Source organism: Odocoileus virginianus, chromosome 17, assembly GCF_023699985.2.
Source record: "Odocoileus virginianus isolate 20LAN1187 ecotype Illinois chromosome 17, Ovbor_1.2, whole genome shotgun sequence".
NCBI classification, from domain to species: Eukaryota; Metazoa; Chordata; class Mammalia; order Artiodactyla; family Cervidae; genus Odocoileus; species Odocoileus virginianus.
Genome location: NC_069690.1, coordinates 20364430 through 20383061, shown reverse-complemented (window position 1 = coordinate 20383061; position 18632 = coordinate 20364430). Strand labels below are relative to the sequence as shown.

The window sequence follows — 18632 nt, the reverse complement described above, 5'->3', positions numbered from 1 at the left end:
CCTTTCCCTTTTTAGGGGTTAACACTTACCACATGACCCTCTTACAACTTACTGTTTTAAGTCATGGACAAGTTAGGTGATGGCACAAACTATCCTGCTATGATTAACATCATTCCACTCTTTTTAAATGCATGACTATACATGTGTCTGCCTTTTTTAATGAATATATGAATATTTTAAAAATCATTTTACATAGATACAAAGAGCTACATAGAGAAAAATATGGAAACGCACCAAATTATTAACCAATGTAGCGGTTGTATTTTAGGTGAATTCTTTTTCTTCCCTGCTTTATTTAGGTATATTTGACAAATATAAATTGCACACATTTTTTTAAAAGAAGGATCAAGAAGAAGGAGTGAATAAAATGATAAATTTAAGAAAATTTCTCAGATCTAAAGATAAGTTTTCAGATTGTAAAAGCCCACCAAATAAGACTAAAAATGATGCATGTCAACCTCATCATGGTGAGATTAAACACAAACAAATACACAGGGGAAAAGGGATGATCCTAAAAGATTCCAGAGGAAAAAAGCATATCTTACAAAAAGTGAAAGTGAAAGTTGCTCAGTCATGTCTGACTCCTGGTGAACCCATGGACTTATACTGTCCATGGAATTTTCCAGGCCAGAATACTGGAGTGGGTAGCCTTTCCCCTCTCTAGGGGATCTTCCCAACCCAGGGATCGAGCCCAGGTCTCCCGCATTGCAGGTGGATTCTTTACCAGCTGAGCCACAAGGGAAGCCCATCATTTACAAAGGACATAAAATTTTAATTGGGACTAGACTTAAAGAGCAGTACTGGAAACAATGCCTTAAAAAATGTGAAAGTTATTTTCAACCTACGATTCTGATTTTTAGCTAAACAATGAGTCAAGAATATGGGTAGAACAGGGACCTCCCTGGGCCCGGTGGATGGGAATCCGCCTGCCAATGCAGAAGACAGGGCTTTGATCCCTAGCCCAGGATGATTCCACACATGGAGCAACTAAGCTCATGCGTCACAACCACTGAGCCTGCACTCTAGGGCCTGCTGGCTGCCAACTACTGAGCCTGTGTGCCTAGGGGCTGTGCTCTGCAACAAGAGAAGCTACCACAATGAGAAGCCCCTGCACTGCAATGAAGAGTAGCCTTCGTCCACCACAACTAGAGAAAGCCCATGCAAAGCAGCAAAGACCTAGTGCAGTCAAAAATAAAATAAATAAAATTGAGTAGAATAAAAACTTTTTTGAGATGTGTAAAGTCCAAAACATTTACTTCTTATTCTTTCTGAGGAAGCTACTAAAGAACATGGTCCAACATAATGAGGGGATAAACTAAGAAAGCAGAAGACAGTAAATCCTAGAAATAAGTGATTCCATTTAAGGAGGTCACTATAGGATAATGGTAAAAATATATCCCAGGACCCAGACAGTGAATGCACCAGGTCTAAAGCACAGCCAGTCAAGCTTCGAGCAGAAAGAGGTAGGCAATGTCAATTTTATAACACAGTAAATTTTATTTTTTTAATTAATTGATTTTAATTGGAGGATAATCACTTTACAATATAGCGATGGTTTTTGCCATACATCAATGTGAACTGGCCACAGGCATACATGTGCCCCCCAATCCTGAGCCCCCCTCCGCACCCCATCCCTCTGGGTTGTCGCAAAGCACCGGCCTTGGGTGTCCTGCTCCATGCACTGAATTTGCACTGTCCTCTATTTCACACATGGTAATGTACATGTTTCAATGCTATTCTCTCAAATTATCCCACCCTCGCCTTCACACTGAATTTTAGATCCAAGAAGATCATAAGAAGAGTGAAACTAACAACATCGTTTGTATCACTAGTTCTTATTCCTAATTTTTTAGGTTAAGTGTCTATCTATGATAGAATATGATACATTTAAAATGTAGTTGTTTTATAGTAAATTTACTTTACCAGATATTTTAAAATAGGTACTATAGCCTTGAAAAAAGCAACAATTCAAACCTGGGCTGAGCAACAATCTTTGAATCATATATTCCTCTGTTTTCTTAAACTGGGACTATCATTATCTCCTATGCACTCTGACTCAGAAGTAGAGAAAATTAAAAAATAATTCCCGCAAAGCACTTTGTATTCCTTGGAGAACAGATATTATCATCAAACATTATGTTATTATCTTGTTGAATATGCATGATTTCCAGTACCACACAAAGTATATCTAGATATCCTTTCCTATCTCATTCCATCATCTGGAGTCAATTGGAGTGAAATCTAGGCTGTTGTTATTTCAAGGGACAAATATATGCAGGAACAAAACAAATTCCAAATAATAATGCTTTTAAAATGATAAATCATTGATGATTACTGGAACTTCAACATTCTCACCTATCCTGTGAACTAAACTCGGACATTTTTTTTTTTAACAACTGCTGTTTAGTTGTCCAGTTGTATTTGACTCTTTTGCGACGCCGTGGATTGTAGCCCACCAGGCTCCTCTGTCCATGGGATTTTCCTGGCAAGAATACTGGAGTGGGTTGCCATTTCCTTCTCCAGGGGATCATCCAGACTCAAGGATCCAACCCACATCTCCTGCTTGGCAGGTGGATTCTTTACCAATGAGACACCTGGGAAGCATTTTTTCAACAATACATAATACTAATTATACATTTAAAGCTTAAGAATAAACTTATAAATATTAGGTCTTTTCAACAAATTGATGCCAGTTTGTATTCAGTTGTGTACATTTTAAAATGTAGCTCCAAAAGGAAAAGGAAAACTTTACAGCTAGAATTATGGGGAAACTTTAAGAAAAGAATCCCTGATAAAATGTGACCCAACTTCATGCACTGATGAAAGCAAATGAGCCACAAGGAAGATATTTCAGTCAACAATTAAGCAATTTTGTGAAAACTGTGGAGAGGTGGAAGACTCAGTGCATGAAATTCAAACAAAATTCCGAGATATGATAAATTCATCTTATTATAAAATTATAATTTATGACTTTCAATTATAAGAACATACTATAACCCAGTGAATAGAATAAGAATCCATAAGCTCATTTCAACATAAAAATTTCAGGATATGAACACTGAAACTGAAATATTTAGAGGTAAAGAGGCATCATGCCTGGAACTTATTTACAAGTAGTTCAGGAAAAAAAAAACAGTGAAAAAGCAAATGTGGCAAAATGATAACATTTGGGGAATCTAAGGTAAAAGGTATGTGTAAACTCTTAGTACCACTGGAACTTTCCTGAAACCTGAAATATCAAAATAAACAGTTAAAAAATATTAATAATAGAGCTGCCATTTAAATTAACTTAGTAGCAGCCAGGGGATCTTCTCGACTCAAGGGTTTTACTTATATTATCTTTTTACTTATATTATCTTTAATCTTCACAACAATCTTTTAGGGTAGGTATTACCATGAATTCTGTATTTTTAAACACATAAGAACATGAAGATTCCAAGAAACTTGTTCAAGAACAGAGATCTAATTAAATAACACAGTCAGGTTTCAAACCAAATCATATTCCAAAGCTCATCCTCTTTCTATAAGACAGGAAATGTAGTAGTGGTTTAGACAGAGCTCTTGCTCTAGAGTTATTGACTCAGGTTTGAGGATCTGAACCCTCAATACTATTTGTTAGTAATGTGATTATGGGCAAATTACTTACCTTAACCTCTCTTTTGTATTGAAGATAGTATCTAGTGATCAGTGCCTATCTCATGAGTTACTGAGGAGATTAAACAACATATAGCATGTGCAACCCTTGAACACAATGCACGCTAAGTTGCTTCAGTTGGATCCAACTCTTTGCGACTCTATGGATCGCAGCCCTCCAGGCTCCTCTGTCCATGGGATTCTCCAGCAAGAAAACTGGAGTGGGCTGCCATGCCCTCCTCCAGGGAATTTTCCCAACCCAGGGATCGAACCCACATCTCTTACGTCTCCTGCACTGGCAGGCAGGGTCTTCACCACCTGGGAAGCCCTGAACACAATACCAAAGTCTATGATAAGAATACAAATGTTTGTTGTTTCTATGTATTTCATGCTACCTTTCCAGTGCTTTAGACAGTGCTTAATTTTGAAGAGTTGAGACCATTACCAGTTAATGGTAATTTTTTTTACTATCTTAAAATAGGTATTTAAAAATTTATCAAACCTAGAGAATTAAGCAGTTAAAACAAACAAACAAGTTTCCCTTACCTTAAACAAGAAGTTACTTCAATATAATTACAGATAAGACTAATTACTGCAGACTTTCTATAGCTGCTATGACAGAAACCAAGTCTACATAAATGTTACACATAAGACACTTAACAAATCACATGTTCAAGACTGTTTTCCATTAAAAAGTGAGAATAAAAAAAGACAGAGGCTGAAAATATTGAGAATGAATTCACTAGGTAAAACACCCTAATGCCAATAGCTCCAAAACAAATGTTTTAGGCTTCAAGTATCTTATAAGGGGAAGTCACAGTAAAAATACATTACCAAGTAATAAAATTCCCATCTTTAAGGAAGATTAACTGACTTTAACTCTACTTATAGGACTAACTTCATCTGTTCATTAATATGTAAACAAACAAAAAGAAACCATTTTTCCTACCTTATTGTCTCTTCTATTAGACGATCTGAGCTGCAAATAAAAAGAAAATTCAAATTCTGGAATTATTAAAACCACATTTAAAATGTGCACTTAATTTTTCTATATTTTACAGATAGATTACTTTTCCAGTCATTTATGTGAAAAACACCAAGACTTTTGAAATCAGCTAGAGAAAACTCTGGATTCTGAAATTAGTTAATCCACATATATAGTTTTCATCTTAATTTGTAGGCTTAAATCTATTTCTTCCACAGAGATACTTAATGATTAAAGTCAGAACAGTTTTAATGAGAGCACAAAAAAATAAAACTACTTCTTTAATCTAGATAGCTCCAAGTTGTCACCAACTGTCTATCCAAAACTTCAGAATTACAGCCAAATTGTTGAGACAGGATAGGCAATATAGTTTCAATGCCTATAAGCAGTAATTATCTACATCTTAAAATTTCTTCCTTTTTTGAAAAACAAAATCAAATCTCAGCTTGGCACACTTTAGAATTCAAGAATCTGAATAAAGATACCAATGCACCATTGATTGGTAAAACATTTCCACTTATGCATCAAATACTGGAAAGAAAGACTCCTTCAAAAAATCCATTTTAGGGAGGAATGCACAGGTAGCTAAGCTTGGTAAAAGGGCAGCTTTACAGCGGAAAGAAATAAAAACAAACTCCCAGACATATGTATCCACTTGGCATAAAGACAGCATAATCTAGTAAAAACAATTTAAAATTACTCTCCTTTGGGGATACATAATATATAATCAAGTGGAATCATCCTTTGTAAACAAATACTTCATAACAGCCCAGAGGTATTCCGAAGAGGCACCTATTGTCTATGATTAAGCAATAAGTTTCTGTTTCTTTCAAGAAACCAAATTAAACTAGCTGAAAACAATGAGCTAAATTTCATCATCAATTACTGTACCAAGGAATCACTAAAGCCACACTTAGATATTAATTCTGTTTAAAAAGTAATTCACTTCCCTCAATATACAAACTGCAAATGATACAAATTTCAAGCACATATTTTGAAGCAGTTTAACAAAATGTAAGAACATGGCAAAACCATTTAGGTTAATAACTAATAAGAATCTTTTAAAAGAGGAGGTGAATAAAAGAATAAACAAGTAAATGAGTAAGTAAGCAAGAAAACAAACAAGCAAGTATGTAATAAATAAAACTTAAAAACTGATCCCTTTGTAAACTGTAAAAAAAAAATCTGATGAAGTTGTCACCAACCAATGAGATAATTTACATCAAGCACTGTGGTGATTTCAGTATTCCACCTACTTAGAGTTAACCAGAGGGATCCAATGGCTTATTTACTTTTATATAAATATCTTCTAAGACATCTGAACAATACTATTAAGCTACAGTAGGACACAAAAAGCTAAGTGCTAACAGTTTTACATTACAGATAACATTTGGAAAATACAGAAAAAACAAAGATGAACGTAGAAATCATTTGTAACCACTCTTCCATTAACACAGAAAGTGAAGAAGAACTAAAGAACCTTTTGATGAAAGTGAAAGAGGAGAGTGAAAAAGTTGGCTTAAAACTCAACATTCAGAAAACTAAGATCATGGCATCTGGTCCCATCACTTCATGGCAAATAGATGGGGAAACAGTGGAAACAGTGGCTGACTTTATTTTTGGGGGCTCCCAAATCACTGCAGATGGTGACTGCAGCCATGAAATCAAAAGACCCTTATTCCTTGGAAGGAAAGTTATGACCAACTAGGATAGCATGTTAAAAAGCAGAGACATTACTTTGCCAACAAAGGTCTGTCTAGTCAAGGCTATGGTTTTTCCAGTGGTCATGTATGGATGTGAGAGTTGGACTGTGAAGAAAGCTGAGCGCCGAAGAATTGATGCTTCTGAACTGTGGTGTTGGAGAAGACTCCTGAGAGTCCCTTGGACTGCAAGGAGATCCCACCAGTCCATCCTAAAGGAGATCGGTCCTGGGTGTTCAATGGAGGGAATGATGTTGAAGCTGAAACTCCAGTACTTTGGCCCCCTGATGCAAAGAGCTGACTCATCTGAAAAGACCCTGATGCTGGGAAAGATTGAGGGCAGGAGGAGAAGGGGACGACAGAGGATGAGATGGTTGGATGGCATCAGACTCAATGGACATGGGTGTGGGTGGACTTCGGCAGTTGGTGATGGACAGGGAGGCCTGGTGTGCTGTGGTTCATGGGGTCTCAAAGAGTTGGACACGGTGGAGTGACCAAACCAAACTGAACTGAACGGAAGTTACCTAGAGACAAAGAGTTAAGCACCTGACAGAATTCTTCCCAGTTCAGTCAAGGGGAGAAAAAAGAGAAAAATAAAAGCTGAATTATTAGCAACGAAATCAGAAAGTTACATTTTCTATTTAAACAAAAAATCAGTAGACTTTTTAGAACAGTTTTAAGTTTGCAGAAATATTCAGCAAAAAGTAACAGTCCATATACCCATCCTCCCACACCTACTATTAACATCTTATATTATTACTGTGGTACACTTGCTACAACTGATGAACCAATATTGATACATTATTAACTAAAGTTCACAGTTTACATTAGGGTTTACTCTTTGCAGTTGTACAGGTCTATGGGTTTTACAAGTGTATAATGTCATGTCATGTATCCACCATTACAGTACGATAGAGAATAGTTTCACCGCCCCAAATATCTCTGTGCTCCAGTTCTTCCTCTTTTTTCCTCCTCTTCCCACTCTGAACCCCTGACAACAGCTGATCATGCCTTTGTTATGTAATTGGAATTATATAATATGAAGTATACAAAAAAGAAGACTGACTTCTTTTATGCATTTCAGGTTCCTCTGTATCTTTTGGGGCTTGAGCCTATTTCTTATATCACTGAATAATAGTCCATCAAACGTATGTACTTAACAGGTTGTTTATCCATTCACTTTTTGAAAGACATCTTGGTTGCTTCCAACTTTTGACAATTACAAGTAAAGCAGATATGAATATTCATGGGCAGGTTTTTACTTAGAAGTATTTTCAATTTGTTTAGGGCTATGACTGCGGGATGGTATGGTAAGACTATTTAGCTTTTTAAGAAAAACTGCCTAACTGGCTTCCAAAGTGGCTGTTTTTTATGATTTCAAGTGGTTTTTTTTTTTTTTTATGATTTATGATTACAAGTGGCTTTATATTTCCCACCAGTAGTAAGAATTCCTATTGCTCCATTGGGTGGTGTCAATGTTTTCGATTTTAGTCATTCTAACAGGTATGTGGTGGTATCTAGTAGTTTTAGTTTGCAGTTCCCTAGTGACATACAATGCTGAGCAGTTTTCACATGGTTCTTTGCCAGCTGCTTATCATCTCAGATGAGATATCTGTTTGGATCTTTTGCCCACTTTTAAATTTCAGTATTCTTGCCTTGAGAACCCCATGAACAGTAGGAAAAGGTAAAAAGATAGGACACTGAAAGATGAACTCCCCAGGTTGGTAGGTGCCCAACAGGCTACTGGAGATCAGTGGAGAAATAATTCCAGGAAGAAGGAAGAGACAGAGCCAAAGCAAAAACACCACCTGGTTGTGGATGTGACTGGGGATGGAAGGAAAGCCCAGTGCTGTAAAGAGCATAGAACCTGGAATGTTAGGTCCACGAATCAAGGCAAATTGGAAGTGGTCAAACAGGAGATGGAAAGAGTGAACATCGAAATTTTAGGAATCAGCACACTAAAATGGACTGGAATGGGTGAATTTAACTCAGATGACCATTGTATCTACTACTGTGGGCAAGAATTCCTTAGAAGATTTGGAGTAGCCATCATAGTCAACAAAAGAGTCTGAAATGCAGTACTTGGATGCAATCTCAAAAACAACAGAATGATCTCTTTGTTTCCAAGGCAAACCATTCAATACCACAGTAATCCAAGTCTATGCCCCGCCCAGTAATGCTGAAGAGCTGAGGTTGTAGGTCTATGAAGACCTACAAGACCTTCTAGAACACCCCAAAAAGATATCCTTTTCATTACAGGGGACTGGAATGCAAAAGTAGGAAGTCAAGAAACACCTGGAGTAACAGGCAAATTTGGCCTTTGAGTACAGAATGAAGCAGGGCAAAGGCTAATAGAGCTTTGCCAAGAGAACACACTGGTCATAGCAAACACCCTCTTCCAACAACACAAGAGAAGACTCTACACATGGACATCACCAGATGGTCAATATCAAAATCAGACTGATTATATTCTTTGCAGCCAAAGATGGAGCAGCTCCATACAGTCAGCAAAAACAAGACAGGGAGCCGACTGTGGCTCAGATCATGAACTCCTTTTTGCCAAATTTAGACTTAAATTGAAAAAAGTAGGGAAAACCACTAGATCATTCAGGTATGACCTAAATCAAATCCCTTACAGTAGAAGTGACAAATAGATTCAAGGGATTAGATCTGATAGAGTGCCTGAGGAACTATGGATGGAGGTTCGTGCCATTATATGTGAGGCAGTGATCAAGACTAACCCCAAGAAAAAGAAATGCAAAAAGGCAAAATGGTTGTCTGAGGAGGCCTTACAAATAGCTCTGAAAAGAAGAGAAACAAAAGGCAAAGGAGAAAAGGAAAGATATACCCATTTGAATGCAGAGTTCCAAAGAATAGCAAGGAGATAAAAGAAAGCCTTCCTCAGCAATCAATGCAAAGAAATAGAGGAAAACAATAGAATGGGAAAGACTAGAGATCTCTTCAATAAAATCAGAGACACCAAAAGAACATTTCATGCAAAGATGAACACAATAAAGAAATGGTATGGACCTAACAGAAGCAGAAGATATTAAGAAGAGGTGGCAAGAATACACAGAAGAACTATACAAAAAAGATCTTCATGACCCAGATAATCATGATGGTGTGATCACTCACCTAGAGCCAGACATACTGGAATGCAAAGTCAAGTGGGCCTTAGGAAGCATCACTACGAACAGAGCTAGTGGATGTGATGGAATGCCAGTTGAGCAATTTCAAATCCTAAAAGACGATGCTGTGAAAGCGCTGCATTCAATACGCCAGCAAATTTGGAAAACTGAGCAGTGGCCACAGGACTGGAAAAGGTCAGTTTTCATTCCAATCCCAAAGAAAGGCAATGCCAAAGAACGCTCAAACCACCACACAATTGCACTCATCTCACACACTAGCAAAGTAATACTCAGCGCTTCTCCAAGCCAGGCTTCAACAGCATGTGAACTGTGAATTTCCAAATGTTCAAGCTGGATTTAGAAAAGGCAGAGGAACTAGAGATCAAATTGCCAACATCCGCTGGATCACTGAAAAAGCAACAGAGTTCCAGAAAACATCTACTTCTGCTTTATTGACTATGCCAAAGCCTCTGATTGTGTGGATCACAACAAACTGTGGAAAATTCTTAAAGAGATGGGACTACCAGACCACATAACCTGCCTCTTGAGAAATCTGTATGCAGGTCAAGAAGCAACAGTTAGAACTGTACATGGAACAACAGACTGGTTCCAAATTGGGAAAGGAGTACATCAAGGCTGTATATTGTCACCCTGCTTATTTAACTTATATGCAGAGTACATCATGAGAAATGCTGGGCTGGATGAAGCACAAGCTGGAATCAAGACTGCCGGGAGAAATATCAATAACCTCAGATTACAGCACCACCCTTATGGCAGAAAGCAAAAAATGAACTAAAGAGCCTCTTGATGAAAGTGAAAGAGGAGAGTAAAAAAGTTGGCTTAAAACTCAACATTCAGGAAACTAAGCTCATGGCATGCGATCCCATCACTTCATGGCAAATATATGGGGAAACAGTTCAGTTAAGTCGCTCAGTCATGTCCAACTCTTTGCGACCCCATGAGCTGTAGCATGCCAGGCCTCCCTGTCTATCACCAACTCCCGGAGTCCACCCAAACCCATGTCCATTGAGTCAGTGATGCCATCCAACCATCTTATCCTCTGTCGTTCCCTTCTCCTCCTGCCCTCAATCTCTCCCAGCATCAGAGTCTTTTCAAATGAGTCAGCTCTTTGCATCAGGGGGCCAAAGTATTGGAGTTTCAGCTTCAACATCAGTCTTTCCAATGAACACCCAGGACTGATCTCCTTTAGGATGGACTGGCTGGATCTCCTTGCAGTCCAAGGGACTCTCAAGAGTCTTCTCCAACACCACAGTTCAAAAGTATCAATTCTTCAGTGCTCAGCTTTCTTTATAGTCCAACTCTCACGTCATGACTACTGGAAGAACCACAGACTTGACTAGACGGACCTTTGTTGGCAAAGTAATGTCTCTGCTTTTTAACATGCTATCCTGGTTGGTCATAACTTTCCTTCCAAGGAGTAAGGGTCTTTTAATTTCATGGCTGCAATCACCATCTGCAGTGATTTTGGAGCCCCCAAATATAAAGTCTCTCTGTTTCCACTGTTTCCCCATCTATCTGCCATGAAGTGATGGGACTGGATGCCATGATCTTAGTTTTCTGAATGTTGAGCTTTAAAGCCAACTTTTTCACTCTCCTCTTTCATTTTCATCAAGAGGCTCTTTTAGTTCTTCTTCACTTTCAGACATAAGGGTGATGTCATCTGCATATCTGAGGTTACTGGTATTTCTCCCGGCTATCCTATTCCAGCATGTGCTTCCTCAAGCCCAGCATTTCTCATGATGTACTCTGCATATAAGTTAAATAAGCAGGATGACAATATACAGCCTTGACGTACTCCTTTTCCTATTTGGAACCACGCTGTTGTGCCATGTCCAGTTCTAACTGTTGCTTCCTGACCTGCATACAGGTTTTTCAAGAGGCAGGTCATGTGGTCTGGTATTCCCATCTCCTTCAGAATTTCCCACAGTTTATTGTGATCCACACAGTCAAAGGCTTTGGCACAGTCAATAAAGCGGAAATAGATGTTTTTCTGGAACTCTCTTGTTTTCTCGATGATCCAGCGGATGTTGGCAACTTGATCTCTGATTCCTCTACCTTTTCTTAATCAGCTTGAATATCTGGAAGTTCATGGTTCATGTATTGTGGAAACAGTGACTTTTATTTTTTGGGACACCAAAATCACTGCAGATGGTGATTGCAGCCATGAAATTAAAAGATGCTCGCTCCTTGGAAGAAAAGTTACAACCAATTTAGACAGTATATTAAAAAGCAGAGACATTACTTTGCCAACAAAGGTCCATGTAGTGAGAGCTATGGTTTTTCCAGTAGTCATGTATGGATATGAGAGTTGGGCTATAAAGAAAGTTGAGCGCTGAAGAATTGATGCTTTTGAACTGTGGTGTTGGAGAAGACTTGAGAGTCCCTCGGACTGCAAGGAGATTCAACCAGTCCATCCTAAAGGAAATCAGTCCTGAATATTCATTGGAAGGAGTGATGCTGAAGCTGAAACTCTAGTACTTTGGCCACCTGACACGAAGAACTGACTCACTGGAAAAGACTCTGATGTTGGGACAGACTGAAGGCGGGAGGAGAGGGGGACGACAGAGGATGAGATGGTTGGATGGCATCACCGACTCAATGGACAGGAGTTTGAGTAAACTCCAGTAGTTGGTGATGGACAGGGAGGCCTGGCCTGCTATAGTCCACAGGGTTGCAAAGAGTCAGACATGACTAAGGGACTGAACTGAACTGAACTGAAACGGTTGAGTTTTAATTAAGAGTTCTCTGTGTATTTTGGATAACAGTCCTTTATCAGATATGTTTTACAAATATGTTCTTCCAGTTCACGTCATCATCTTGACAGTGTCTTTGGGAGAGCAGAAGTTTTTCATTTTAATGAAGTCAATCTTAATTTTTTTGTTCATGATGTTTTTGGCATCGCATCTAAAAACACATTGCCAAACTCAATGTTACCTAGAATTTCTCCTGTGTTATAAAACTTCTAGTAGTTTTGTACTTTAGATCTATGATCTGTTCTGAGTTATTTCAGGGAAAGGTATAAGGTCACTGTCTATATTAATTTTTTTGCATGTTGATGTCTGGTTGTTCTCACACCACTTATTCAAAAGACTCTTCTCCATAGAACTGCCTCTACTCTTCTGTCAAAGATTGACTATATTTGTGTGTCTGTTTCTGGCCTTTCTCTTCTGTTCCACTGATCTATCTGTTCTTTCACCAATACCACACTGTCTTCATTACAAACAATATACACAGGAAGTCAAGTTTAATGAGGAGACAGTTTTTGCTTCTTCTTTTCCCCCCCAAAGTATTTTAACAAATATTTTGGTGTAAAAAAAAAATTTTTTTTAATATCAACAAATTTGTGAACAGAAGAAATAGAAAGCCTAAGAGGAAATGTGAAGAATCAGTTTCCATTTGTTGTTCTTTTGATAAATTGTATAAAAGGATTGAAATCATAAAAACCTACCTGAGTCATAAAGAATATGAAATATTAAGGTAGCATTTTATCATTTGTTTCTGAAATCTCTAAAAAAAAACCTTGTATACCAACACAAAATAATCTATTATGTAACTTAACAACTCCTCTCAACTTCATCAGGTCATATTCCACTCATCAGCTCATATTCCACTCAACTTCATCCTGCCTCAGTTTCTTTCTGTATAGAATGAGCACATACAAACTTTTTCATAAGAATGTTGAAAGGAATTCATGTAAAGTATATCCTACATAAAATCACCTGAGAAACAAAAATGGAAAATACCTTTTGATAGCCAATCTTACTATTTTTTTAAAACCCTAAACACATCATTTAAGCTGTGTGACCCTAAATTAATATATTTTTCCCCCAGTAAAATGGACAGTGGGAAGGGTTTTCTCTGAGTTAGTAAAATGAGTGCAAAAGTAAAAATTTTCATATAAAATTTATGACAATGTGTTCTGAAATAAAGAATATTAATTTACATAACTGATAAAACTCTTTTCAGCATCAACTCATCCTTAAAGTAAACAAATGCATTTCTCTTAAACTTCTTTTGGGGTTGATGAATATAAAAATGTTAATGCAAGCTCATCTTTATTTTTATGCTACTTGAGTATCCTATTCCTTAAATTACTTTGTACCCAAAGAATATATTAATATATTTTCAGATATAATGCAAAATTCTTTTTTGGTGGTCTTTATCAAATACAAAAAGAACTACCATAGCTATAAATAACTATAAGCTATTCTAGGAAAGACTGCCCCCTTGTGCCAATCAATAATATTTAACATACTAAGAAAAAAACACCAAAAACTTTCTGACACTAGAAGTAGCCAGACTTCTACTAAAATGGTCTTGATCTTTCCATGTTCCAATTTCAACAGTTCATATTTAAAGTGGTGATCTTCAAAGAGAAGTAAATTGAACAGTACATTAAGCTTGTATGGACATGACTAATTTATGACATTCAGCAACAAAAGCATAAGTCATGTCATTTAACTATCGTGGTTATTAGCTATTCCAGTGTTTAGAGGCCGAGTTCAGAGAGATTAAGTAATTTTCTGATCCTTAGGTTCTATAACAAAATACAAAGAAAATAATTAAAGAAACCAGTACATTTCAGAAGAAAACTAGATGAAGCAGGAATAGAGTAGGGTGGCTTGTTTTAAAATACATATATATACATTTTTATATATATGTGTATGTGTGTGTGTGTGTGTGTGTGTGTGTGTGTACACACACACACATACAGTTCATCCAAGTTTTCAGGTATTTTGAGTTCTTAGAAAAGATATTTTCTTCGAATTTGATGTATGGCTAATTACCCTTTATAAAGCTTCTTGACATATATAAGTAGTATCAGGCCATTCAAATACAAGTCAGTATCTATATTATTACTATTAATCTACAGTAGTAGACAAAGTATTAGGGCAATAGACTTGCTAAAGAAAACAAACATTAAGGTAATAAAAGACATATTACAGTTACAAATTACATTAACAAATAAGTAATGTGAAAGCAGACATTTGTGTATATATTTGATAGCATCCTATCTTTCCTAATTATGGTCAGAAACATTGTAATTCTATTTCTACCAAATAGGATCATTAGAAGAATTAAATGAATTAGCATTGGTAAAGCATTCACTATAATAAACAGCATAAAATGTTTGATATATATGTAAATAAATTAATAAGTATGTACCACACAGTATGCATTTATTCAATAATACCTACTTTCGAAGGTGGTCATGTTCTTTCAAAAATAGTTCAGTTCTTCTGTTGTTTACTCCAGACCCACTTTTATAAGACCTAGAAGAAAGAAAATTTTAGAACGTTTTTGACAGACACTATAAAAAAGGATTAAGTGATTACTCCAGTAATATCCAAAGTGGACAAATTGAGCCTCTCCATATACAACTAAAATGTATAATCCTTTTTATCTCCTTTTAAAAATGGCATCTATGATAGATAAATATGCATGGCTCTCCAGCTTAAGAAATTATTTTTCACCAAAATAATCCAACATTCTTAGACAAAAGTCTTACTTTTCCTTTTTTAAATTTTATATATACATTTGATAATGTCTAAAAATGTATATTTTGTATCAGTTCCCAAAAAGTCCAACTCCCTAAAGTACATGAAAAGAGAATATACATTCATTCGTTTATTCATTAACTCAGCAAATATTTATTCAACATCTGTTAGCTACCACACATTCTAACAGTAAAACATGCTACTTAGCCATGAGTTGTTCAGTTTAGAAAGGTACATAAATTTAATTTTAATTCTGTGTAATAAGAACTATTACTATAATATTTATATAGAAAAGAAGAGAGTAGTCATTACTATAGGGCAGAAGGGAGATTAGAGCGCTTATGAGAAATACAGGAACCTTCCTAAACAGAGAAAATCCATAAAGGATACCCTACAGAACAAGCGATAATTTACAGTTGTAAAAAGTGGAGGATTATTTCAGGAAGGAAGGATTGCATATGCAGTGTCATGGGGTGTGCAAGAACACAGTGTCTTAAAGAAACTTTGTATCGTCCATCTTGCAGAGTGAGGTTTGGGAGGATACTGTAAAAGATGAGAAAAGCAGGGGCTTTTTTAAAGCCTTTTCCTTCCTTTCTCTATTATTTCCTCTTGTCTTTATTTTCCCCAAGTGGGAATAATACTCCTGATTGATTACGACACAGCACATGAGATAGGGAAGCCACTGAAATGGAATGTTTCCCTAAAAGGATGCTACGGATCTGCCAACTGTGGAGTACCTCAGGATTTCCATCCTGGCCTTCAGTCAGTCAGTTAGTTCAGTCGCTCCAGTCGTGTCCGCCTCTTTGCGACCCCATGAATCGCAGCACGCCAAGCCTCTCTGTCCATCACCAACTCCTGGAGTTTACTCAAACTCACGTCCATCAAGTCGGTGATGCCATCCAGCCATCTCATCCTCTGTCGTCCCCTTCTCCTGCCCCCAGTCCCTCTCAGCATCAGGGTCTTCAGTTCATTACAATTTACAAGAAAATGCTTTGTATCATTACTACTAACATTTTCATGTTTCAATTCTTTACTTACAAAGTATCAAGAACCACAACAAAAAAATTCAAGTAACTGCACATACACTGCAGTGAGACAAAAGGGGGTCATGCCATTAAAAGTGAACCACTACCTGAGAGTAGGTTCTAGTGTGCAAAGCGCAGCAGGAAAGAAAACACCAGGAAAAGCTGCACAATATAACCAACACCACACTGGAAGACTAATGCTGTTTAGTTGGTCAGTCCTGTCCGACTCTTTTGCAACCCCACGGAGCCTATCCAGGCTCCTCAGTCCATGAGACTTCCCAGGCAAGAATACTGGAGTGGGTTGCCATTTCCTTCTCCAGGGGATCTTCCCAACCCAGGAACTGGATTGAAACCATGTCTACTGCTTGGCAGGCAGATTCTTTACCACTGAGCCACCTGGGAAGTCCATGAACCACTTAACCTCAAACAAGACTCTTAATACCTAGTTTTATAAAATGGGACTAAAAATTTATATCTATATCAAAAGATTATATGAAGCCAAAAAAGAAACAATATATGAAAAAGCAGTAATTTCGGAAAAAAAAAATTCTTAAATATCAGTTATTACTACTATTAGTCATTAAGTTCGCGTCCAACTCTTGGTGACCCCATGGACTGCAGCACACCAGGCCTCCCTGTCCATCACCAACTCCTGGAGTTTACTCAAACTCCTGTTTATTGTGTCAGTGATGCCATCCAACCATCTCATCTTCTGTCATCCCCTTCTCCTCCTGCCTTCTCTCTTTCCCAACATCACGGTCTTTTCCAATGAGTCAGTTCTTCAAATCAGGTGGCCAAAGTACTGAAGTTTCAGCTTCAGCATCGGTTCTTCCAATGAATATTCAGGACTGATTTCCTTTAGGATGGACTGGTTGAATCTCTTTGCAGTCTGAGGGACTCTCAAGTCTTCTCCAACACTACAGTTCAAAAGCGTCAATTCTTCAGTGCTCAGCTTTCTTTATAGTCCAGCTCTCACATCCATACATGACTACTGGAAAAACCACAGCTTAGACTGGACGGATCTTTGTTGGCAAAGTAATGTCTCTGCTTTTTAATATACTGTCTAGGTTGGTTGTAACTTTTCTTTGAAGGAGCCAGCATCTTTTAATTTCATGCTGCAGTCACGATCTGCAGAGATTTTGGAGTCCCAAAAAATACAGTCTGTCACTGTTTCCATTGTTTCCCCATCTATTTGCCATGAAGTGATGGGACTGGATGCCATGATCTTAGTTTTCTGAATGTTGAGTTTTAAGCCAACTTTTTCACTCTCCTCCTTTCACTTTCATCAAGAGGCTCCTTAGTTCTTCGCTTTCTGCCATAAGGGTGGTGTCATCTGCATATCTGAGGTTATTGGTATTTCTCCTGGCAATCTTGATTCCAGCTAGTGCTTCATCCAGCCCAGCATTTCTCATGATGTACTCTGCATATAAGTTAAATAAGCAGGCTGACAATATACAGCCTTGACATACTCCTTTCCCAATTTGGAACCAGTCTGTTGTTCCATGTCCAGTTCTAACTGTTGCTTCTTGACCTGCATACAGAATTCTCAAGAGCCAGGTCAGGAGGTCTGGGAGTCCCATCTCTTTAAGAATTTTCCATAGTTTGTCATGATCCACACAGTGTATTACTTTCTTTAACAGTGATCCACAGAGTGTATTACTACTATATCTCATCTCATTAACCATATTCTGCCATATATTATACATATATATTATATATAATATATATTATATAACATACATAATTATATATTTAAATATAATTATACATTAATTATATATCAATATATAAAAATATATTATATAATATATATAAATTATATATATTATATATTAAATATATAATATATTATAATTATATACAATATATAATATATATTATACATATATTATATTTGAATATGTGCTTACTCCCCTTCATCATCTAAAGGGCCAAGTTAATCTTTTCATTTCTACCTGCTACTGCAACTGACATACTGTCTAACAGTGGGTAATCAAGAAATAGTTTAGCAAATGGATGAACGTGTTTCTTTCATGATAAACTTTAAGAAAACAAGTTACTACACTGGAATGAAGTCTAGCAATTCCCACAAATCGTGTGGTAGCTAAATGACTATACATTAAAGGCTGTCTGTTACACCGGTTCTCAATGCATTCTTTAAAATATATATGTATACAGACTATACAGAAACTAGACACAAGACCTATGTGTGCCTGAGAACTAATAATATTCCAAAATTCCAAATACAGCAAAAATGTTTCATTTCTTTACTCCTATTATGTTATACAAAGTACATGTGACTAAATATAAGAAAAACAGAGACAAACAGTAAAAATTAATTTTCCAAGATAATTTCTGGAGGTAAAAACATAACTGATGACTTGACAATCCTGGGTTTAGAGTTTTGGACAAAAATTTTGAATAGAATGAATACTAAGTGGTTTGTGCTATAAAACTGTCTTACTGTTACAACAAAATAAAGGAACTCCAAGATGATGTTTATCAGAGTACACATGATAGGTAAAGTTCATAATATGGCAGTACACATCACAGTTCATGAATCATAAGTATCATACTTATGAAACCTAAATACCCCAAGTCTATACCCTAAGTGAGACAATGAAAGGTCTCAATAGATGGCC

General features: G+C 36.9%; 1 protein-coding gene across 3 annotated transcripts in view; it reads right to left on the bottom strand.

Annotated features, from left to right (window-relative positions):
* Positions 1–18632, bottom strand: part of GOSR1 (golgi SNAP receptor complex member 1) — a 41130-nt gene that overhangs the window by 8620 nt on the left and 13878 nt on the right. For 2 of the 3 annotated variants that reach the window (XM_020886820.2, XM_020886819.2), the window contains exons 6-7: positions 14666–14740; positions 4583–4612 (exon numbers count right to left, since the gene is read on the bottom strand). In XM_020886820.2, the coding sequence (XP_020742479.2) occupies positions 4583–4612; positions 14666–14740 (105 nt within the window). Of the gene's footprint in view, positions 1–1473; positions 3230–4582; positions 4613–14665; positions 14741–18632 lie in introns of those variants that run through there. The other variant, XM_070478806.1, reaches the window with a different exon arrangement.